This window comes from Triturus cristatus, chromosome 2_2 (genome assembly GCF_964204655.1).
Source record: "Triturus cristatus chromosome 2_2, aTriCri1.1, whole genome shotgun sequence".
NCBI lineage: Eukaryota > Metazoa > Chordata > Amphibia > Caudata > Salamandridae > Triturus > Triturus cristatus.
Genome location: NC_140582.1, coordinates 853,288,438 through 853,305,675, shown reverse-complemented (window position 1 = coordinate 853,305,675; position 17,238 = coordinate 853,288,438). Strand labels below are relative to the sequence as shown.

Sequence of the window (17,238 nt, the reverse complement as noted above, 5' to 3'; positions counted from 1 at the left end):
GACCATAGTTACCATCAAATAATCCAGTCGGGAGAAAGTACCATGTACTGTGGAATAGTATGTATAGCTTGTATCAGCAGGATGATAGGCTCTCCATGCATCAGCCCACCCCAATGCAGTCACCAGAGACCCCAGTCTAGACCCCCTTGCATCACTACGCCTCCCCCAGACGCCATCTGTCTACCTCTGGAAACATGACATCGTTCCAGTCACCTCCAATGACTGCCAGGCCATCTGGCAGTACCCTCCCCCCACCCCACAGGCCAAGGATACGGTCAGCTAAAGATTTCATGAGGGGTGGGGGCCATAGATGCTGCCAATAACCAGAGGTTCCCTGTATAACGTACCTGTTACGAAAACATACCTACCCTTTGTGTCTAACCATACTCTGGAGAACCTAAACGGGACCCTGCGGTGAATAAGTATAGCCACTCCTCGTGATCCCCGTACGAGCCCAGCATGAAACGTTCACGAATACCCAAATCTAGCCAGACACTGGACCTTGGACCCCAAAAGGTGAGTCTCCTGCAGGAGGAAAATGTCGGCCTGTATTCTTTTGGCCTCTCTAAGCACAGCTCTGTGCTTAATCGTATGTAATACCCCACGGACATTTCATGTAATGATGTGGAGTCACCAGCTGGGCCTGTAAGGTCAGCCATCTGAGTCTGGGACGAACATAACCGGGACAGCTGTGTATGGCGGTATGAACAAGTGGGTGCCAGGACTTTGCATGTTAAATTTAAAAGGTCAGAACAACCCCCCCTCTCCTTCCTCCACCCCAATACCTCACAAACATGGAAGTATACGTCGCAGAATAGTCCTTTGCCTCGCCCCAAGGGGGGCCTAGGACCAGTCCCATCCAATAGTTCCCCATGTTTCTTCAACAGCCAAGAGTCTGTTCCTGAGAACCAAGCTCTTTGGCACTCTAGAGATGCAGCTGATTGGAACGTGATTGTATCAGGATTTATTATAGGGTGGTATAATGCCCATCTCGCAAGAAGAAAACATTCTAAATGGTGTCTGGGAGCGCATCCCGTGTATACAAGTCTACGAGTACCGTTCAGCATTTCTCGACTTGGAATTTGGTCTGCCAGGATGACCGCAATCAGTTCCGAAGTTTCCCAGTGGATTTGGCGCACCGCGAACGCCTATTGCTTAATGACGTCTGAGTCTAGGTGCGGCGGAGCATGTGGTTTCACGTGTACAGTCTCCACCATCCACACAAAGATCTCCTCCGGGTATCAGAGAAAATGGTTTGAGAGTTAAAGACTACACGCATACGGGCTGGTAAGAGAAGCATATAGGGTGTTTTCAGGTTCTGTAGGCGTTCCTTTGCCTTAACGAAGGATTGGCGCTGTTGTTGAACCATTTTTGTGTAGTCTGGAAAATCATGCTCCGTGGGGTTCAAAGAGAAGTGTCTTGATTCTGTGCATGCCTCAGGATAGCGTCCCTATCATGTAAATTAAGGATTCTAGCTATGACAGGCTGCGGCCGAGCCCCAGGGGGAGGCTCCCTCACCAACTCCTTATGAACCCACTCTATCACTAAACAAGAGGAGAGGTACTCCGGGGGCACAAGAGCATGGATCCATTTGATGGGAAAGTTGACCATTGACTCGCCCTCACAGCCTTCTGGGAACCCCACGAACTGGAGGTTGTTGTGGGGGGCGCAGCCCTCTGCATCCTCGACCCTCGCGGCCAACTCCTTGGTCACTGGTGTGAGTGTGGTGACTTTCTGCTGGAGAGACTCCATGGCCTCCTCAACACTGGATACTCTGGTCTCAGCCTCTGTGATCCTCCACGGCTTTCCGTAGATTCTGGCGTAGCAAAGTCACAGCCACACCAACCACACCTATTTTAGTGTCCCTCAACTGGGTGATGGCAGCCAGGAGCGCGGCATTATCTGTTCCAATCCTCTTCCCTCCTTCCCTCCCCCCAACACCCTCCCTGGGGTCAGCCGCCGCAGCGACCACCCTGGCAAACTTGTCTAAGGTAGTCTGATTGGCCGCAGAGTTTGGTTGCTTGGCCTTTGTTATGGTATAGTCGTGTGGGCGCCTGAACCAGGCCAACAGGTCTCTAGATGTCACAGGGGTCCCTAAACCACCAGGCCCCCCGCTCCACAGCGGCGGCACGAGCAGTCAGGCGTGAGAACATGCCAGCGGTATCCACCAAGTGCACGCAGGGGGGCAGGGCCAATGCAGTCTGGTCAAGAACGTGCCGAGTATCTGCGATTGGACAGCACAGAGGCATGGATTCGGACCCATCCCCCACACGCTGACGGTGAGAAGCGGTCCCCAGACGACCCCCAGGCCCCCGCAGCTCGGTATTTCCAGGGCAAAAGGCCCCGAAGCCCACCTGTGGTATAATTATCCTGTAAAGCGGGGGAATCTCCCAGGAGCGAGAGTCAGCTACAGGCCTACAGATGGCTGCTAGGGTGAACAACCGTCTGTAAATTTCACGGATAGTCCGTAAACTGGATGTCACATCCGTTGTCCGTGACGATCCCTTTTACGAACACCCTTTGTCCATAATTGTGGGCATTGGGGAACATCACCTGTTCACCTGCCAGAAGCCTCAGCTCCATGATAGGGCTGCCTCGCACTCCTCTGGGCACAAGAGCAGCACCACCCCGCCCATTGTCATGCTGTATGCCGGCTGATTGCCACATACAGAATGACAATGGGCCAGTCTGTGCCTCCTCCTGCATCGGTCTAGGGCAGGACATTCAGTCAAGTGGAAGAAATTAACAAAAACGCCCATACTGCTAGGTGACAATCCAGTTCATTTAAATGTGAAACAAGTTTAAAACAAGCATTGGCATAGCCAATAGGTCACGCCTTTGGGACCTTATAAATGTTTAGCCATGCAACAGTTAATGTTGTTGCACCAAGGATATTGTGCTGCATAACTAAATACTTATAAGGTCCCAAAAGTGAGACCTTTTGGCTATGCCAAATGTTTTTTTTTTTTAAAGGCACTTGAGATGAAGTGAAATGCCCAGAACCACTGACTGTTTTGCCTATCGAAGACTCAAACCTCTATCCTCCAGTTCCAAAGTCGACAGCTCTGCCAGTAGTGCCACATCACCTGCTGTGGTCTAGGGCGGCACAAGTAAGATACAGGGGTATATAGTGGGAATGAAGGGCGGCACAAGTAAGATACATGGGTATATAGTGGGAATGAAGGGCGGCACAAGTAAGATACATGGGTATATAGTGGGAATGAAGGGTGACACAAGTAAAAAACAGGCATATAATGGGAATAAAGGGTGACAAGTGACGGGCATATAGTGAGAATGAAGTGTGGCACAAGTAAGATACAGGGGTATATAGTGGGAATGAAGGGTGGCACAAGTAAAAGACACAGGCATATAGTGGGAATGAAGGGTGGCACAAGTAAGATACAGGGGTATATAGTGGGAATGCAGGGTGGCACAAGTAAGATACAGGGGTATATAGTGGGAATGAAGGGTGGCACAAGTAAAAGACACGGGCATATAATGGGAAGGAAGGGTGGCACAAGAGACGGGCATATAGTGGGAATGAAAGATGGCACAAGAGAAGGGCATATAGTGAGAATGAAGGGTGGCACAAGTAAGAGACCGGGGCATATAGTGGGAATGAAGGGTGGCACAAGAGACGAGCATATAGTGGGAATGAAGGGAGGCACAAGTAAGATACAGGGGTATATAAAGGGAATGAAGTCTGGAACAAGCACTATGGGGTGAAGTTACTGCGAGGAGGGTGGTAAAGAGAATATAAATGGCACAGACTGGAAGGAGGGTGGTGGTACTGGAGTGAGGGTGGCCTTCTAGTGAAATGGGCATGGAGGTGGTATCGACCATCAGGAGGGTGCTACAGGAAGCTGGCCATGTACAGGGATTGAAGCCGGATGGGTGGTGGTGTAGCCAGGAAGGTGAACAGCAAAGAGAGATGAAAGATGCAGAGGGACTTAGAAGCAGGGTGATATGGAAAGGGAGGGCCGTATAGACAGAGTGAGGGTGGCACAACGCTTGTTGAATATCTAGACAGTAATTGTCTACTTGATACGGCTCAGCATGGATTTCGTTCCAATCATTCTACCGAGTCTGCTCTCATTGCTGCAGCGTAGGGAATCCGTATGGCAGTCGACGGAGGGGGTAGAGGTATTTTAGTTCTCCTCGATCTGTCGGCTGCCTTTGATACTGTTAACTATACGGTCTTAGTGCAGCGACTAAAGGAGGCAGGCATTAGTCACCGAGCCCTGGTACTTCTTTCTTCATTTTTGCAGGACAGACAGCAATCTCTCAGTTGGGAGGGCTTGAAATCAGACAATTTTAATCTGACCTGTGGCGTTCCGCAAGGTTCTACTTTATCCCCTACCTTGTTTAATCTCTATGTGAGACTCCTGGCGGCCGTTGTGAGGAAGCATGGCTTTTCTTTTGTCTCCTACGCGGACGACTCGCAACTGGTCATTTCGCGAGCAGATACTCCTGAGTTAACTGCAGGGCGGTTCCACCTGTGTCTTAAGGACATTATGGCCTGGATGTCGCTTAGCTTTTTAAAAATTAACACGGAGAAAACTGAAGTTATGGAATTCGGGAAGGGACCTCCAATCTGGAACAACCTCTGGTGGCCACCGGAGGCAGGACTTTGTCCTCTCCCTGTGGGAAAGGTTAGAAACCTTGGTGCCATATTTGACACAAAGATGAATATGTCAGTGCAGGTTAATAGCATAACTTCTGCTTGTTTTCTCCTGCTCAAGTCCCTCCGTAAGATCTTTCCTTTTATTCCCGCTGCTCTTCAGAAGACGGTGATGGCTGCTCTTTTTATGTCAAGACTTGATTATTGCAACGCTATGTTTTTGGGCATGGACAAGTTTCAGATCAGCAAACTTCAATCTCTTCAGAACGCTGCTGTCCGTGTCCTGCTGTAAATCCCCAAGGGCCACTCCATCTCCTCTGGTAGGAGATCGTTGCACTGGCTCCCGGTCCAACAGAGAGTGGAGTTTAAGGCTTTATGCCTTGTCCATAAGGCACAATATAGGGGTGGTTCTACCTACTGCCATAATCTTGTTAAACCTTACGTTCCCCATTGTGATCTGCGCTCGGCCAATCTTGGCCTTATGTGCATCGCTAGATACAGACGTGCCAGATGGGGCGGCCGCTCATTTTCCATCTGTGCCTCTCAATTATGGAACAGGCTTCCAGCCTCTCTTCGACTGGAGCCAGACCTTCTTTCTTTCAGGAAAGCTTTGAAGTCCAGGCTGTTCAATGTTCTCTAGTTCTCCAGCCCTCTCATCTTCATTGCTCCTCTCAAACCTCAGCGCCAAGACGCCGTCGGCATTAGAGCGCTTTATAAGCCTTTTTATACTTATACTTACAAGGACAACACAGTAGAGGTGATAGATAGGAGGACACGGAGCAATGCGGTTTGTGTGGATCGGACAGGCAGGAGGGAGCAGTGATCCGGGAAGAAAAGCGAAGGGAAAGGTGGTGCAGATCAGAAAGTCAAGAAGAAAAAAAGTTGGAGAGGCCAAATGGAGGCTAAGGGACAGTGTGAGGTGGTGGGTGGTTTGTAGTACAGAATTGCTAACTGTAGTACGGTTAGTAGTGAGTAGTGCAGAAGCGCTGGCTCTGGGAGGGTTAGTATTGCCGGAGCGCTGGCTGTGAAATCCCGTATGGGATTGTGAAGGATTGCAGAAAGAGTAGAAGCTTGCTTCGCAGTGAGATCCACCTCCTATAGCAGTGATATCAGGGTGCCGAAGGAAGGTTGGTTTTTGGGTTTGTGGGACCGGCACTTGAGCATGACATTGTACATAGCTGTGGGGCAGTCCTCCATGCGCTGAAGTAAACAGCATGGTCCGGCCTCGTACGCCAGTCCCCAACAGGCAGTGGCGTCTGACCGACGAGTCGAGTGCCAGCCGAGCAGACAATAATGAAATAACCCGCCGAACGTTGAAACGGACATCGTCCGTGACCGAGGTCTTACTTACTCTATCCCCACCAGGGGGTTAGCGGTGACCCTAACTGCCACGGACCTGTCCCTGCAGTCACCGCCCAGATCTAGTATTACAAACAGTCCGTGACTATCTCACTCTTAATGTAGACCCCAGCGAAATCAAGTCAACCCCAAACCCGCAGCGCGCATAGAATGGCGTGTACACTGTAAAACAAGGTCACATGAAAACAGTTGAAATACGTCTTTCTGGGTGGGGGGGGGGGAGCAAAAAAAAAACCTTAAGTGGACACTGAGCACACTGAGCAAAGAAAGAGAGTCAGAGGTATAGGTAAGCAGAGAGAAGAAGAGAGTTTGAGATATACAAATAGAGATGCTATAGCGAGAAGGGTACTTTACTTTCCTAGGGGTCTTGTGGAAGGTGGGAGCTCAAAGCTATTGCTCACTTTGCCCATGTCTTAAAAAGTCTCTGTCCTGCATCGGCTAGGTACACACAGACCTATACAGCATCCGCTCTAACCTGTGAAATATAAAATTCAGTCTGTTTCGTAACCAATTAAGTAGAACATAACAGAGCATATTTACTTATATTACATGTTCCCAATGTCTTTCGAGCAGATTTAAACAAATTTGTAGATTGACTGTCAGACTCTGCCCCCTTTGACTCCTCCCCTCGTAACTCCACCCCTTCGGCTCCCACCCCTTGACACCCAGTTAATGGGATTCCACTGTGTGTTTTCCCATTTGCAGCACTGCATGCATGTTTTTGTCAGTTTTGGTTCGAGTTCAAAGATGCGCTTTTTCAGGTCAGTCAGGCAGTGAGGAAGGGGTTTGGGCACTTGAGTCAGGAATGCTCCTGCTTTCCTAACGGGGAACACGGTATGCAGTGCCGGTGGTTACTTTCATGCATTGGAAGGAGTGTGCGGGGAATGGAGGTGGTTAAAGCCCAAGGTAAACTTAACTCACTGCCGTCTCTGGAGAGAGAGAGGACTGTGTGGGGGTACGGGTCCAGTGTAAGCTGGCCGCTGCCTCTGCCGCGGTCTCTGTCCTGTTCTAAATCCGGCGCCGTGAGAAGTTGGAGTGTTGTAAGTTTCCATCACAGAACCGGTTTGTTTTTCCGCTTCGGAATTTGGCTACTTTTTTTGTATTCTTGGCTCACATTTCCTCCGGAAAGAGTAACGCAGAAGGAAGAAACTGCAGCCAGATGTCTTGCGGGAGGGAGCCACATTTTGTCTCTCCTGAATCCGTTCACCTATTCAGTGGTTCACACCCACGGCGAAACCATTGGCGCATCTTTGCTTCTACCCCAGAGCCAAGACACCAGCTAAAGACATGTGGGAATTAGGCAGTACCTACGAATTAGGGACTTTAATGAGAAACCTAACAACAAGAAAAAATAAGAAGCGCGAGCAAAAAGTGGACGTGAGTGGTGCGTAAAAGTGAAAGTAATCGCGATCGCGGGCCGTAAGGGTGCCCGCGAGCGATTCACTTAATGACCCGTGATGGAGGAAAGCCACATGGCGGCTCCGCGCGTGCACGTGCTCGTGAACGCAAGCTTGAGGCCAGCAAAAGCCTCTGGTAGCACTTTTTAAACCCACTTACTAAATGTCTCTCCAGAGCAGCGCATGCAACTAGCAACTATTGACAAAGCCAATAGTTCTGGCTTGTAGGTGTAACACTACTTTTGTTATATATCTGGATGCAATGACAGAAGCAGCAAATTACCAGTCGGGCGGCACACTATGCTAAGCACAGATTTTCAGCTTAGGTATTTTAAGCCATGCCCTTAATTACATTGAACACCCCCTTCGGAGAGACCACCCAGTTTTTTCATCCCACTTAAAGCCCTGGAAACAACACTGTGACACAGTGGCACTGTGCATCACTCATGACTTCCACTTTTTCGGATTGCCTATGTACAGGGGCACAGTGAGCCATCCCCTGCTGCACCCCTTGCTTTAGGAACTACAGCAGGGGTAAAGTCCTTGATGGGCCTCTTCTGTCTGCAACTCAGCAGACAAAGGCTCAGCTCATAATTAATGTGAAAAGGTGTGTAAGTGAAAGGATGGGTGGATGGCTGGATAGCTTAGTGAAATGATGAATGGATGAATGAAAGGGTGAATGGATGGATAATGAGAGAAAGGATGGACGGATGAGTGAGTGGAAGGATGGATGAGAGAAAAGGTAAATAGATGGATGTATGGGTGGAAGGGTAGATGGACAGGTAAAAGGAAGGATGGATGAATTGATGGATGGATGAGTGAAAGGATGAATGACAGGCGAGTGAATGGGTGGATGAATTGATAAGTAAAAGGGTGAGTGAAAGGGTGGATGTAAGGCTGGATGAGTGAGTGAAAGGGTGGATGGATAAGAGAAAGGATGGATGGATGAGTGAAGGAGTGAAAGGGTGGATGGATGAGAGAAAAGATGGATGGATGCATGAAAGTATGGATGAGTGATAGGGTCAATGGATGGATTCATGAATGGATGAGTAGATTGATGGGTGGATGGATGGATGGAAGGATGGATGGCTAAATGAAAGAGGGATGGAGAGAGAAAGGGAGGATGGATGGATGACTGAAAGGGTGGAAGGATGAGTGACTGGGTGGATGAATGAGTAAGTGAAAGGATGGTTGGATGGGTGAAAGGGTAGATGGCTAGATGGATGAGTGAATGGATGGGTGAGAGGAAGTGGATGGATGAGTGTACAGATGGATAAGGTTAAAGGATGAATGGAGGGATGAATGAGTGAAAGGGTGACTGGAGGGATTGATGAGTGGAATGATGGATGGATGGTTGGATGGATAGATGATGGAGAGATTTGCAAATTGTTGAATATTGATATGGATGGACACACAGATGGAAGGACAAACTGAATGGTGAAAGACTGAATGATGGATGAAAGAATGATTACACCTTGTAACCCCTATTATCTTAAGTAAATTTCCTATATATTGACTTTCACATTTATAGGAGTCATTGTCTCTATATAATATGTGTGTGATGTAACGCACTCCGACACCCTGTCCTACTTACTTGGGATGAGTAGCTCTATAAAATAAATTAAATACACATGCAAGAGGGTCTATGTGAAGAGGAGGGTCACCATTGGAGGGTGGTAGCAAGGCCGGACCTGGCATCGGGCGTTTCCCTGGGAGTCTGGAAAGGTGAAGAGGGGGGTGAAGGGGAGGGGGGGGGGGCGGTTTTGTTACCATAAAAAGACCTGCACATTTGCTAAAAGCTGAGCGCATACTGAAAAATCGTGAAGTGCACAATTGTCTCAACCTAATTTAAACTTATTTTCACTTGTACTTAAGTGATTGTCTATTTACTTACTATTGTACGACCTCTTCTGATGTGTCTGTAAAACTTACCTTTTGACCTGAATTTTGACCTCCTGTCCTGAATTTTGGTCCTGGAGTTTGACCCTTTGTCCTGAATTTTTACACTCACCGTCCTGAATTTGTATCCATGCCAGTTGGTCACCCTACTGGCCACAACTCCTCCCGCTATGCAGCCCGGGGCGTCGGCCCTCTCCGATCACTGGGTTCAGCCTCCTCTGCCCAGCCGGTCAACGCCGAAGGCCATGTCAATGCAGTGTGCCCACCGCTGAGCCCCGCTCGCCATGTCCAGCACAACAGCCCGACAGGCCTGGCGTTTCAGCCCACGCAGGGCCAGTATCTCTTCCAAGGATCTTCAACAAGAGGGCTGGGGGCAGCCCCCTCTCCACACGGCCGCAGCACCGGCGGCCCTACTGGAGACAGGCACCGCAGGGCCCAGGAATCAAGGGGCCAGTGGCCACACTAGCAGAATCGCCTTCAAAGCCGCGGCCCGATACGGCTGCCGAGATCTCCGTCTCCAGCCGGCTACTGCAGCTACACTGGCACTACGCAGGCCATCCCAAGGCCTGTTCTGCCGCACTCCCGCCACCCCAGACGGTCTTGCTGTGATCTTCACGGCGCTTTATCGCTGCCGAACCATCCGTCCGTGCCCCCAAACACCCCCGATGGGGGAATTAAAGTTTTATGCAGGCAGGATGGTAGAGGATAACTGAACGGCTGCCGGGTGCTCACCTAGAGCACGCCCGCCATAATGGACCGCTAGGCCACGCTCCCCCTATTTTACACTTCTAATAACCCTACTGGTCAGTTACGGGCGTTTTTTTAGGTCTCGCCTGAGACAGCGCTTTAGCGCTGCTCTGGCGAGACTTATAGTAAGCGAGTTTTGGCAGTGCAAACAGTGGCTTTTCAGGCCTCCAAATACAGTGCATGTGCGCCGTCCGGGCGCGCGCACCATTTGGAGGCCTGAAAGCACTCGTTTGCTTTCACTTTCGCGGCCCCTTTGATGTCCCGCACCACTGTGCCCGCCCCCACTCCTCCCTCCCCCTCCTCGTCAACTTCAGTGCGCGCTTGTTTATACAATGCAGCCCTGCTCTCCGCTCCCCCGCCTGGAATGCGCTCCCCCCGCCCGTTTCCTCTTCCCATATATTTGTTTCTGTCTCTGCCCACCCCTCACTCTTAATCTCTGCCTAACTCTTTCTCTTTCACACTCGTGTGCTTTGCATGGATGCGGGCAGAGAACAGTGGTGCCAGTTTAAAAAATAGCGTTGGGGTTGGGGCTGTTTTTGTTGTTGTTGTTAACAGCCCTTGTAAATAACATAATTACACGCAGCGGCTTATTAAATTATTTACCTCGCCTCGTGCATCTTCCCCCAAAGATAAGCAGGCGACACCGAGACAGCCTCATCACAGCTAACTCCCCACCGCGGTGCATAATTCTTTATTGAGGCATATTCAAATGTTTGTGTGCCGTTTAAGCAAAAAAGGTCTCTCCCAGACGTTCTGAGCTAAACATGCAATTTAACGCTTCAGGTAGAAGCGTTCAGCGCCGTGCATCCTTTACCAACAACAAAACAAAGCGCACATGAGTTTTACAGATGTATTCTCCGAACTCTTCTCGTGTCACATTAATTTTGACAAAGTGTGCTGCTTCCTCTGGGCTCAGTGTAGCGCGCGGTGCGAGTGTCAGTCTCCCCCTCCTTGTATTTATAAACAAAGTTTTACTTACCTTGATCAAAAAATGGGGTTAGGTTTAAACGCCTTCTGTGGTGGAACAATGTGCGTCTCTTTCAGAGCAGCCTAAATGTTTTCGGAAATCGCTTTCGCCTAATTAAGGGGCTTATATAGACTGCTATAAGTTTCAGGACCGCGAATGAAGTAGCAGTACGAGAGAGAGAGTGGGGGGTATACATTTATTAAGTACACTTTTATTGGGCGTTTAGCTCGGTGCCTCGCTGCAGACACAGCTCTGGAAATAAAGGTGTTTAATCTCCCCTCACTGACGGAAGAAAAAATAGCCTGTAACTGATCAAACAGTCAATGGCGTTGAACCAACAGTTTATGGATTGCTGTTTGTGCTACAAAATAAAAAATAAATCACTTATAAATACGCAGATTCGTCGGAGGCGCTGAAACTGATTTGAACCACAGACCAGTTCTGCAAATACAGTACCGAGCCCAGTGCTCACAGAATATGACCCGCATGGCAGACTCTTCCATCCCATTCGTCTTTTATTTTTTAATTTTTAGAGGGGGCACATGAACACCGCATGTACAGGAGCTGGGACTATGGCTAGCGCCTCCCAGAATCTCAGAGGTCGAAGGACTTGGATATTTCCTAATTTTTTTTTTTAAATCATACTGTCAGCGACACGGCTCCAGAATGGATCCCAGCAGCATTGCCTTGCAGTGCCAGAGGGTGGCTGCGCAGCCAGGGTGACCCCCCGACACCGGCCCCTGTGAGGGGTTGTGTTCGCACTCTCCAATATTGGCAGCTGGGGTTATTGTACTTGCCAATGCATGCTACTGTAAAACCGTCATTAGTGCCCCCAACCCTCAGCGGGTCTTGTATTATTGATCACTGGCAAGGACAGGTCCACACTGGGATCAGTATTGACGAACTCGGAGTCATTATTTGCCCTGCAATAGGTTAAGCATTTATGCAAGTTTAAACTATTGCCATTGTAAATGACAATGCATTTTATTTATGTCTCAAAAACAAAAAATAAAGAAAAAGCATTGTCATTTACAATGCCAACAGCTCAAACTCACGTAAATGCGAGACCTGTTGCATTGCAAATGCTTGTTTCATCTTCCGCACACGTGAGTTGCAGACACTGGTGCAAACATGCCATCACTCAAAAGAAAATTCCAGGACAGCTGGTGTACAGGCCCGGTTCTAGCGGGTGGGCCAGGCCCACCCAAACATGAGCCTGGCCCAACCAAACATGAACCGTGGCCCTCGCAGTGACGTCAGGAAGGCCAACAGAAAATGGCCACTGCAATTTAAAATGTTCCTCTGAACGCTATTTTTCTAGGAGCTGCTTGATTGGGCCTGGGCTCTTTCTCACAGGCACCCCCAATCACGCATCTCCTTTTAGTAAGGTGGGTTGTGTCCCGCCCACTGGTGCAGGTACAGGGACATGGCGAATAGGAGAAATCCTCTTTGGTACGCTGTAATCTGTGCGTACCGCCCTACTGCCTGGATATATCCTTCTTTTCAGAGTTGGAGAAAAGGAGTTTGTTGATCCTGATTCAACTTTCCAGACACCTTCAGCTGTTTATCAGATCCGGCTGTGACAGAGTTTGAACGTAGCTGTGGCTATTGTTCTGTTTTTAAAAATGTGCACAGGCGTAGGTAGATACATACTTCGTTTATGCTTCGAGGATGTGTTTAGTTAATATTTGAGGGCCCAGCAAGACACATACTTCGTGTATGCCGTGTGGCTATTGTTCTGTTTTTTAAAATCTGCACAGGCCCAGGTAGATACATTCTTCGTTTATTCTTTAGGATGTGTGTATATTAGTTAATATTTAAAAATTCTGTGAGGGCCCAAGCAAGACACATACTTCGTGTATGCCGTGTATATTTAATTTATATCATTGTATCGTGATCATGACGGATGTAAGACACAACTACTAAAATGTCCAGATAACTCTGGTGATTAATAATCCTGCTGGAGAGCAATATTTTGTATGTTCGTCATTTTTAAATGCAGATAAACTGTATTTTATGTGGATAGCTCAGTGGGTTACTTGCAGTACAGAAGTTACAATCCTAAAATAGGACAGTGACCTAGAACTGACATCAAAGAGCTGCATACAAACCTGAATGGTATAATTAGAACGTATTTTTTTGTATTGCAATAAAGTTAGAATTTTCCCAGTCTTTCATTACTCTAATGTTGCTATACAGAGTTTGTTTTGTCAGATATACGTTTTAATCAGTAAAGCCAACCCCGTAACCACTGAGGTATGCTTTAAATCCTGCGTTTGTGCGTCTCCAGACCAAACCCTCTTAAAACATACTGCCCACCAGTATGGATGACATGTGATTCCTACACCTTGTAATCCTCATTGGCTTATGTGACATTCCCTATTGGCTGATTTACATACTTGTAGGATTCATTGTCTCTGCATAATGTGTGCATGATGTGAGTACTGTGACACCCTACACTATGAGTAGCGCTATACAACAAATTAATTCGAATATGAGAGAGGGGCTACAGAGAGATGAAGAACACTGTTGGAGGATGGCAGTGAGGAATCCAAGGAGGAGGTCATGGGGGGGCTACGGAAAGATGAAGTGCACTGTTGGAGGGTGGATTGAGGGAGTCTGAGGAGGAAGTGATGAGGGGGAAAGGCTATGGAGAGATAAGGGGCACTGGTGGAGGGTGGTAGTGAGGGAGTCTGAGGAGGAGGTCATGAGGGGGCGGGGCTATGGAGAGATTGTGAGGGGCACTGGTGGAGGGTGGCAATGAGGGAATCCGAGGAGGAGGTCAATATGGGGAGAGGCTATGGAGCTATGAGGGGCACTGGTGGAGGGTGGTAGTGAGGGAGTCTGAGGAGGAGAGGCTATGGAGAGATGAGGTGCACTGGTGGAGGGTGGTAGTGAGGGAATCTGAGAAGGAGCTCATTGAGGGAAGGGCTACGGAGGGATGAGGGGCACTGGTGGAGGGTGGCAATGAGGGAATCCGAGGAGGAGGTCAATATGGGGAGAGGCTATGGAGCGATGAGGGGCACTGGTGGAGGGTGGTAGTGAGGGAGTCTGAGGAGGAGAGGCTATGGAGAGATGAGGTGCACTGGTGGAGGTTAGTAGTGAGGGAATCTGAGAAGGAGCTCATTGAGGGAAGGGCTACGGAGGGATGAGGGGCACTGGTGGAGGGTGGCAATGAGGGAATCCGAGGAGGAGGTCAATATGGGGAGAGGCTATGGAGCGATGAGGGGCACTGGTGGAGGGTGGTAGTGAGGGAATCCGAGGAGGAGGTCATGGGGGCAGGGTGGGAGATACGGAGAGATGAGGGGCACTGATGGAGGGTGGTAGTGAGTGAGTCTGAGGAGGAAGTCGTGAGGGGGAGGGGCTACGGAGAGATGGAGTGCACTGTTGGAGGGTGGTAGTAAAGGTATCGCCAGAGAAAGAGGTCAGTGGTGGGGCGCCAATAAATAACTCTCCACATGCTCTGTATACACACAGAAGCAATCCTTGTATCATAGTGACTGTTTGCAGGTAGATATGATGTAATCTATGGCTTGTAGACTACCTCCTGAAGCGACAAATTGGACCGGCAGTGGCCCACCCAAATGCCCCCTTGGCCCACCCAAACAAACATTTCTGGAGCCGGGCCTGCTGGTGTAGTAGATGCATTCAGTCCCTAAAAACAGGCGTACTAGAGGTGTCTGAGATCCCTTTCCCCCATGCTTTTGTTTCGAAGTTCTCAACCAATATTACGATCAGCAACAGGTGAAAATTGCCCTCTCTAAACTTTTGGGTTGTGTAGAACAAAATTAGACAGTTCATCTTGACTTCCCCACTGTTACAAAAGCAGATCTTTCTGAAAGATATTGATAACTGATGTATTGTCACTCAGTGGATAATCAATTCTTGCAATGAAATCAGTCTCTGTAGGCTGCATTCCAAAGCCCCCTCTATATTTCATATGCCTGCCTGACGAGATAAGATAAAATTGCTCATAGGCAAAGATTAAAGTGTTGATTTTTCCACTGCTCGGTTCTGAGTGCCATGATGGACAACTCGAGTTTTGCTCTTGTTGGCTTGGATGTTAATCAAAACTCCTCAGTAGAAAAGAAGACCATTGTTGATTCCTTTCCAAGTAAAAACTTATTGAGTTAAATGAAAATTATGAAAAGCAGTTTGTGTCCGTGTTCTATTGAGTTATTTTATTGTGTTCTTTTTGTTTTAGAAGCAGTTTTCACCACAGCACAGAAAAGATGGTGCTACTATTGTAAAGGAGAAGCAACTCTTGCAGATGTTTCCAAACATTGATCAAAAGCTTCTCTTGGACATTTTTCAAGAGAGCAAGTAGGTACTCTTTAGTGCTTTAATGTATTGTTTTATTGTATTTTCACTAAATACGTTCAGCATGCTTAAAATTTCATTGACATTTTAAGTATGTTGCTAGACTACACTTTGTTCTAGAATGCTTTCAGAGTTGTACTATGTGACCACAATACACATTTAGGTCATGATTTGTAATTTCTTTTTCGAGGTGGAAGGGGCTCTCTTCAGTTTATTTTACACAATTACCAAATTCTCGGTACCCCTTTATAAGATGTTTTAATTCTTTTGGTTGGTGTTTGATAGAGCATACCCTTTTTCTAAGTAAACATACTACAATATAGTGTGGGGTCCTGGCTGACATTAACAAATGGAGGGGGGGGGGGTGATTGATAAATATATTTGGGACAATGCTAACCAGCAAATGTTACATATTTCTTACACTGTGCACATTTGCAAATTTAGGTACGTGGAAATAGTGAACTGCACAGAAGTGCACACATCTTGTTGCGCAGCACAGATTAATAACCCAGGTCGGTAGGTTAAAAAATCAGCAACTTTGTCCCTGGACAACATCTCTTGATTTGTAAAGGGAGATACCATACAAGTCTGAATATCTTCCATACCCTCAGTCATATTTCTCATTGATGTTATCCAGAGCCTCAAAACCAATGCAAGTTCTCAGTAGGGTTAAGTTCCTCAATCATAACTCTTTATTATATTGAGAGGTAAGGCTGCAATACTCCTGCCAACTAACCAGTGGTGGACGGTGACGCTTAACACTGGAGGGGCGTGGAGGGGACCACGAGCCAAACTCCGTGTGGGCCAAAAAGATTTATTTTTATTTAAATGAAAACTTTACTTACCCGTGTTCCGCTCTCCTCTGTCTTTTTCTTCTTTCTCAGAGTGACGGCACCTTGTGGAGCCTGAGGCGACCCCCTTCTGCAAATCCCGACGCTGCATGAGAGCATTGCCTGGATTGGCTGGAGCGGGCTGCCTCGACGCTCCAGCAGGCACACTGTCCACCCAACTGTCTGAGACAGCTGGGTGGAGAGGTTTATACTGCACAGGTCTGGCTGGCCATCACAAGACGGCCGGCCAAAGTGACTTGCACAGTGTAAAATGGTGGAGTGAGCACCACTCCCCTGCTGCCAGTCTGAAGTAGCCCCACTGCCAAACACTGCTCAGGCTGGAAGCAGTGAAAAAAAAATCATTTTATTACTGTTTTATTTTACACCTTTGTTGCACTGGCAGCGGAGGGGCGGCGCAACTCTTCCCTAATAGGTGGGCCTCCGCTGCAGCTAACAGGAGTCCTCACTGACATTACAAAGGAAACATTCTTTGCTCAGTATCTCTCTAAGCTCTTCCCATTGAGTATGGTTTTAAGGCATTGGTTTTGCATTCATGTTTTTCTAAGGTTTCCTGGGGAATTTCAGAGGAAAATGCATCATTTAGGACACTTTAGCAATTCCTCCAACCTAAACAATCTGCAGGCAAATATTCCATATCCAGCGTAGCTAGACATATATTGTTTTGGACTGTTTTGTGTAGATTCTGGACCTAAGTTATAAGCAATCATAAATGTATTTTTCAGATGGATACTCCATCCCCCCCCCCCATCAGTTTCTTGTCTCAACTGTACCCATGCACAAAAGACTTTGTTTAAATTTTGAAGCATATATGCATTTTCGTATATGATACTTGTGGCCAGTGCTTAATTTTAGCTGGTCGAGGCCACCTGCAATTATTTTTGAGGACCCGCACTTATTTTTCTGCATCAGTTATTTACCTTGCTCAAGAGAGTGAAAAATCTACAGATTGGAAAAATGCAGAAAGAAATATGGTAAAACCTTCACAACAAGAGAAAGCAGGAACCTGCAAGAATGCGATAATGGGGTAGGGAGCGTCAGGTAGTGGATTAAAGAGGTATGAGATGGATTTAAGACTTC

At 47.9% G+C, this 17,238-nt stretch overlaps 1 protein-coding gene across 4 annotated transcripts in view; it reads left to right on the top strand.

Moving 5' to 3' along the window:
• The window catches only part of N4BP2 (NEDD4 binding protein 2), a 1,530,410-nt gene that overhangs the window by 1,074,107 nt on the left and 439,065 nt on the right, over window positions 1-17,238 (top strand). For all 4 annotated transcript variants that reach the window (XM_085642232.1, XM_085642233.1, XM_085642234.1 and 1 more), the window contains one exon: window positions 15,195-15,313. In XM_085642232.1, the coding sequence (XP_085498358.1) occupies window positions 15,195-15,313 (119 nt within the window). The remainder of the gene's footprint in view (window positions 1-15,194; window positions 15,314-17,238) is intronic.